General features: G+C 52.5%; 1 protein-coding gene across 3 annotated transcripts in view; it reads left to right on the forward strand.

The window, feature by feature from the left end:
* LOC113811906 (coagulation factor X) overlaps positions 1-7500 on the forward strand; it is a 100131-nt gene that overhangs the window by 83355 nt on the left and 9276 nt on the right. For all 3 annotated transcript variants that reach the window (XM_070123092.1, XM_070123094.1, XM_070123093.1), the window contains exons 4-7: positions 354-432; positions 3143-3351; positions 3771-3958; positions 5707-5846. In XM_070123092.1, coding sequence (XP_069979193.1) covers positions 354-432; positions 3143-3351; positions 3771-3958; positions 5707-5846 — 616 coding nt within the window. The remainder of the gene's footprint in view (positions 1-353; positions 433-3142; positions 3352-3770; positions 3959-5706; positions 5847-7500) is intronic.

Here is a 7500-nt window from a genome sequence, read left to right on the forward strand (position 1 = left end):
TATATAAATCTGAACCTGAATCTGACACCTCCTTCCCTCAGCCATATATGTATCATTTTTTTTCACTTTTTACTCCTCTATACTCATTCTTTCCCTAAATAAACGATATAAATCTGAATCTGAACCTGAACCTGAACCTGAATTTGAACCTGAGACGTCCTTCCCGCAGCCATATATGTATCATTTTTTTCACTTTTTACTCCTCCGTACTCCTTCTTTCCCTAAATAAACGATATAAATCTGAACCTGAATCTGAACCTGAATTTGAACCTGAACCTGAAATAAATAAATATAAATCTGAACCTGAATTTGAACCTGAATCTGAACCTGAACCTGAGACCTCCTTCCCGCAGCCCAACGAAATCAACGGACCCACAGAAGGCAGGAGTCATCGGCCTCATCACGGGGCCCACTACCTCACCGTCGCTCCAGGTAAGTGGCTCTTTGGCACTCTGGCTCTTTGGCTCTCTGGTTCTTTGGCTCTCTGGCTCTTTGGCACTCTGGCTCTTTGGCTCTCTGGTTCTTTGGCTCTCTGGCTCTTTGGCACTCTGTGGCTCTCTGGTTCTTTGGCACTCTGTGGCTCTTTGGCTCTCTGGCGCTTTGGCTCTCTGGCTCTTTGGCACTCTGGCTCTTTGGCGCTCTGGCTCTTTGGCGCTCTGGCTCTTTGGCGCTCTGGCTCTTTGGCTCTCTGGCTCTTTGGCGCTCTGGCTCTTTGGCGCTCTGGTTCTTTGGCTCTCTGGCTCTTTGGCGCTCTGGCTCTTTGGCGCTCTGGCTCTTTGGTTCTCTGGCTCTTTGGCACTCTGGCTGTTTGGCGCTCTGGCTCTTTGGCTCTCTGGATCTTTGGCTCTCTGGCTCTTTGGCACTCTGGCTCTTTGGCTCTCTGGTTCTTTGGCTCTCTGGCTCTTTGGCACTCTGTGGCTCTCTGGTTCTTTGGCACTCTGTGGCTCTTTGGCTCTCTGGCGCTTTGGCTCTCTGGCTCTTTGGCACTCTGGCTCTTTGGCGCTCTGGCTCTTTGGCGCTCTGGCTCTTTGGTTCTCTGGCTCTTTGGCGCTCTGGTTCTCTGGCTCTTTGGCGCTCTGGCTCTCTGGCTCTTTGGCGCTCTGGTTCTCTGGCTCTTTGGCGCTCTGGCTCTCTGGCTCTTTGGCGCTCTGGCTCTTTGGCGCTCTGGTTCTCTGGCTCTTTGGCGCTCTGGTTCTCTGGCTCTTTGGCGCTCTGGCTCTCTGGTTCTCTGGCTCTTTGGCGCTCTGGTTCTCTGGCTCTTTGGCGCTCTGGTTCTCTGGCTCTTTGGTTCTCTGGCGCTCTGGCTCTTTGGCTCTATGGCGCTCTGGTTCTCTGGCTCTTTGGCGCTCTGGCTCTTTGGTTCTCTGGCTCTTTGGCTCCCTGGTTCTTTGGCGCTCTGGCTCTTTGGCTCTCTAGCTCTTTGGCGCTCTGGCTCTTTGGCGCTCTGGCTCTCTGGCTCTTTGGCTCTCTAGCTCTTTGGCTCTCTGGCTCTTTGGCGCTCTGGCTCTCTAGCTCTTTGGCTCTCTGGCTCTTTGGCTCTCTGGCTCTTTGGCGCTCTGGCTCTTTGGCTCTCTAGCTCTTTGGCTCTCTGGCTCTTTGGCGCTCTGGCTCTTTGGCGCTCTGGCTCTTTGGCTCTCTAGCTCTTTGGCGCTCTGGCTCTCTAGCTCTTTGGCTCTCTGGCGCTCTGGCTCTCTGGCTCTTTGGCGCTCTGGCTCTTTGGCTCTCTAGCTCTTTGGCTCTCTGGCTCTTTGGCGCTCTGGCTCTTTGGTTCTCTGGCGCTCTGGCTCTTTGGCTCTATGGCGCTCTGGTTCTCTGGCTCTTTGGCGCTCTGGCTCTTTGGTTCTCTGGCTCTTTGGCTCCCTGGTTCTTTGGCGCTCTGGCTCTTTGGCTCTCTAGCTCTTTGGCGCTCTGGCTCTTTGGCGCTCTGGCTCTCTGGCTCTTTGGCTCTCTAGCTCTTTGGCTCTCTGGCTCTTTGGCGCTCTGGCTCTCTAGCTCTTTGGCTCTCTGGCTCTTTGGCTCTCTGGCTCTTTGGCGCTCTGGCTCTTTGGCTCTCTAGCTCTTTGGCTCTCTGGCTCTTTGGCGCTCTGGCTCTTTGGCGCTCTGGCTCTTTGGCTCTCTTGCTCTTTGGCGCTCTGGCTCTCTAGCTCTTTGGCTCTCTGGCGCTCTGGCTCTCTGGCTCTTTGGCGCTCTGGCTCTTTGGCTCTCTAGCTCTTTGGCTCTCTGGCTCTTTGGCGCTCTGGCTCTTTGGCTCTCTGGCGCTCTGGCTCTTTGGCGCTCTGGCTCTCGGTCTTGGGGGTTAGTCCTTCTCTTGTTTGTTTGTTTGTTTGTTTTCTTTCTCTCTGTGTTTTTTATTGTTTTTTAATTTTCTGTTTTTTTGTGTCTGTTTTTGTTGTTTTTATATTTGTGTTTTTTTCTGTCTCTGTTTTCGTTGTTTTTTATTTTCTGTTTGTCTTCTCTCTCTCTGTTTTCGTTATTTTTATCTTCTGTTTATTTCTTCTCTCTGTCTTTTCATTATTTTTATCTTTTATTTGTATTTTAGTTTTCTCCCACTTAAGGTCCTTACTTACGGGGGGTTCCCAATTATGGTATTATTTATAGGGGCCCTTTTACCGAAAGCCCTGCTTAGGGGCCCTCGCACCCATAGCCTTATTTAGGTGTTCTCCCACCCTAGCCTTATTTAAGGGCCTTCCAATCCACCCCTTATTTAAGGACTCTCCCTCTCTAGCCTTATTGAAGGGCACTTCCCCCTTTAACCCTTATTTAAGGACCCTCCCACCCAATTCATATTTAAGGGCCCTCTCACCCAACCCTTATTTAAGCGCCCTCTCACCCAAGGGCCCCTCCCACCATAGCCTAATTCAAGCCCCCCCCCCCCCCCATCCTAGCCTTATTTAATGGCCCTCCCACCCAATCCATATTTAAGGGCCCTCCCTTTCTAGCCTGATTTAAGGGCCCCCCCATCCCTAGCGCTTACTTAAGCCCCCCCCCCACCCAACCCCTTATTTAAGAGCCCTCCCACTCTATCCTTACTTAAGAACCCCTCCCACCCTAGCCTAATTTAAGAGCCTCCCCCCCCATCCTAGCCTTATTTAGAATCCCAAAGAGCTATATGAACTTCCCCCCCCTGCCTCCCCCCCCGCAGAGTCCGGCAGCAAGTCCCGGGCGGTGCTGGACGGCGGGTCGGGTTCCGGCGCCTCCCGCGTGAGCAGCAGTGTCCCCGGCGACCTGGCTGACCTGCAGGGCGGCCTGTACTCGCAGTGGACGAAGTGGTCGCGTTGCTCCCGCCGCTGCAGGCAGAGACGGCAGAGGTCGTGTCGGGTTCCGGCCGTGTGCGGCACCGCGCTCCTCAAGGTAGGTGGGCGGGAGTGGGCGGAGTGGGGTGTGTTGGTGATATGAGTTTTATGGTTATTTTATTTTTATTTTCTCTCTCCGTATAAACACGTACAGATGCAGACATACATTCACTCACACACACACGCACGAATGCACGCACGCGCGTACACACACACACGCACACGCACACGCACACACACACACACACACACACACACACACACACACACACACACACACACACACACACACACACACACACACATCCACCCACCCACAAACCCAACCACCCCCACCCACGCACCCAAACCCCCAAACCCCATCCTCCTCTCACCCCCACATCCCCAATAACCCTCCCCGACCTCCACCTCCACCCCTCCCCCACCCCAACACCCCCAAACCCTCAACCTAACCACCCCCTCCTCCGGCCCCTTCAGGAGGAGAGGAGCTGCCGCGGCGGGAGGTGCTCTGGCCGCCGCCCCTTCCACATCATCAAACCCGAGGAATTCACCCGACAGCCTCCGAGGAACGACATGAGGGTGCTGCTCAACTTCAACTCAATGTTCTACACAAGGTGGTCCCGATGGTCCGCCTGCAGCAGGTCGTGTCTGACCAGGAGATACAGGTCGGTGCTTCTGAAGTGGAGGCCTGGGATATATGTGTGTGTGCGTGTGTGTGTGTGGGTGTGGGTGTGGGTGCGTGTGTGTGTGTGTGTGTGTGTGTGTGTGTGTGTGTGTGTGTGTGTGTGTGTGTGTGTGTGTGTGTGTGTGTGTGTGTGTGTGTGTGTGTGTATGAATGTATGAATGTGTGTGTATATAAATATAATTATATATAGTATATAATTATTATATGATTATAGCATATAATTATATATAGAATATTGATGAATGCCCTTAAGAAAGCAGATATATATTTAGGGTCGTAATCCCTTGAGATCCCCCAGTATTTTCAGGTTTGATGGAAAGTTATACATTACAAAATAAAAAAATCGATCTGTCTCTTTATATTTAGAATACTTAAAATTACACCTAAAAAAAAACATTATAATAACGGACATTTCTGGACTATGAAATGCATCTTTTGAGAAAAATATGATTATATTTAAAAAATACAGTATTTCAACATTTGATTTAGTATATTTCATATCTTGCCTTACCTAACCTAATCTAACCTGACCTGACCTAACCTGACCTAGCCTAGCCTAGCTTAGCCTGACCTAACCTAGCCTAGCTAAACTTGGCCCAGCTCTAGCCTAACCTTTTAACCCAATTCCACCTAATCTATACTTCAGCCCTTCTAGCCTAGCCTAACCCTAACCTAGCCTAGCCTAGCCTAGCTAATCCTAACCTAGCCTCAGCCTAGCCTCAGCCTAACCTAACCTTAACTTCTAACCCTAACCTTGTCCCAGCCTAGCCTATTTTCTAACCTTTAAATTCCAGTTTAGCTTTCAATTCTGTCAGCCTCAGCCTCAGTTCTTCTAACCTAGCCTAGCCTAGCCTAACAACCTAACCTAACCCTAGCCTAGCCTAGCCTAGCCCAGCTCAGCCTAGCCTCCAGCCTCAGCCCTAGCCTAGCCTAGCCTAACCTAACCCTAACCTAACTAACTAGCCTAGCCTAGCCCAGCTCTAGCCTAGCCTAGCCCTAGCCTAGCCTCACCTAACCTAGCCTAGCCTAGCCTAACCTCCAACCTAGCCTCAGCTAGCTCAACCTAGCCCCAGCTTCTAGCCTACTCAACCTAACTTGGCCTTCAGCTTAGCCAAGCACTAACCTGTAACTAACCTAATCTAACCTAGCCTAGCTTCAGTTAGCCTAGCTTCTAGCCTAGCCTAGCCCTAACCCTAACCCTAACCTAACCTAATTTGATTCCTAACCTAGCCTAGCTTCTTCATACCCTAGCCTAGCTATGCCTAACCTAGCTTCAGCTCACTTCAGCCTAACCTAAACCTAACCTAAGCCTAACCTAGCCTAGCCTAATCTTCTAACCTAACCCTAACCTAATAACCTAACCATTTCTAACCTTCAACCCTAACCAAAACTTATTAACAATAATGATATTAATAATAATAATGATAATAATAATTATAATAATTATGATAATAATAATAATATTAGTAATGATAATAATAATAATATTAGTAATGATGATAATAATGATGATAATAATAATAATGATAATAATAATGATAATAATAATGATGATATTAATAATAGTAATAATAACAACAACAACAATAATAATAGTGATAATGATAATAATGCTAACAACAATAATGGTAACAACAATAACAACAACAACAACAACAACAACAACAACAATAACAACAACAACACCAACAACCCCTTTCTCTCACGCACAACCCCCCCTTCCCTCAGATCCTGCAAATACCCCTTGTTCTGTGGCGGGAGCGTGGTCAACGAGGAAGCCTATTGCTACGTCGAGGGGTCCCTGTGCGAGAAGTGGTATCGGAGGAGCCGGTACCACCCCAGGAAGCACCAGACGACCGGGAGTAACGGTGAGAGAGGGAGAGAGGGAGAGAGGGAGAGGAAAGAGGGTAGGGGGTGGGATGGGGGGGAGAGAGGGAGGTAGGGGGTGGCGGAAGGGGGAGAGAGAGGGAGATGGGGAGGAGAGAGAGAGAGGGAGAGAGAGAGAACCACCCCCAGGGAAGCACCAGACGAGCGGGAGTAACGGTGAGAGAGGAAGGAAGGGAGAGGGAGAGGGGAGGAGGGAGAGAGGAGGTGGTGGGGGTGGGAAGGGGGAGGAAGAGGGAGGAGATGGGAGAGGGAGAGGGAGAGAGGGAGAGGAGGAGAGGAGAGAGAAGAACCACTCCCAAGAAGCACCAGACGAGCAGGAGTAACGGCTGAGAGAGAGAGAGGGAGAGAGGGTGAGGGGGAGAGAGGAGGGGGGAAGGGAGGAGGGAGGGAGGGAAGGGAGACAGGGGGAGAGGGAGAGAGAGAGAACCACCCCAGGGAAGCACCAGACAGAGCGGGAGTAACGGTGAGAGAGGGAGAGGGAGAGGGAGAGAGTGATGGGGGAAAGGGAGGGGGAGAGGGGGAGAGGGAGGGGGGTGGGGAAGGGGAGGGAGAGGGGGAGATGGGAGGGAGAAGAGGAGAGGGAAGGAGAGAGAGAACCACCCCAGGAAGCACCAGACGAGCGGGAGTAACGGTGAGAGAGGGAGAGAGGAGGAAGGGAGAGGAAAGGGGAGGGGAGGAGGAGGAGGTGGTGGGGAAGGGGGAGGGAGAGGGGGAGAGATGGGAGGGAGAGGGAGAGGGAGGGAGAGGGGAGAGGGAGGAGAGAGAACCACCCCAAGAAGCGTACCAGACGACCGGGAGTGAGAAAGCGGTGAGAGAGGGAGAGAGGGGAGAGGAGAGAGAGTGATGAGGGAAGGAGAGGGGTAAGGGAGAGAGGGAGGGGTGGAGGGAAGGGGAGGAGGGAGAGATGGGAGGGAGATGGGAGGAGAGGGAGGGAGAGAGAGAGAACCACCCCAGGAAAGCACCAGACGAGCAGGAGTAACGAGTGAGAGAGGGAGAGAGGGAGGAAGGGAGAGGGGGGAGGGGGAGAGGGAAGATGGTGGGGAAGGGGGAGGGAGGAGGGGGAGATGGGAGGGAGAGGGAGAGGGGGAGAGGAGAGGGAGAGAGAGAACCACCCCAAGAAGCACCCAGACGAGCGGGGAGCTAACGTGGTGAGAGAGAGAGAGAGGAGAGAGGGTGAGGGGAGAGGGAGGGGGGAAGGGAGGGAGGAGAGGGGGAAGGAGACAGGGGGAGAGGGAGAGAGAGAACCACCCCAGGAAGCACCAGACGACCGGGAGTAACGGTGAGAGAGGGAGAGAGGGAGAGAGGGAGAGGGGGAGGGGGTGGGAGGGAGGGTGGGGGGAGGGAGGAGGGTGGGATGGGGGAAGGGTGGGAGGGAGAGGGAAGGGGGAGGGAGGGAGGGAGGGAGAGGGAGAGGGAGGGGTGGAGGAGGGAGGGAGGGGTAGGGGGTGGGGGGAGAGGAGAGGGGGAGGAAGGGGGTGGGGTAGGGAGGGGGGAGGGAAATTGGGGAGAGGGGTAGGGAGAGAGAAAGAGAGAGAGAGAGAGGAGGGGAGAGAGAGAGAGAGAGAGCGATAGAGAGAGAGTGAGAGAGAGAGAGGGATAATTTTTTTTTTTTAATTGGTTTGTTTATTAGGTGTT

Source organism: Penaeus vannamei, chromosome 6 (genome assembly GCF_042767895.1).
Source record: "Penaeus vannamei isolate JL-2024 chromosome 6, ASM4276789v1, whole genome shotgun sequence".
NCBI classification, from domain to species: Eukaryota; Metazoa; Arthropoda; class Malacostraca; order Decapoda; family Penaeidae; genus Penaeus; species Penaeus vannamei.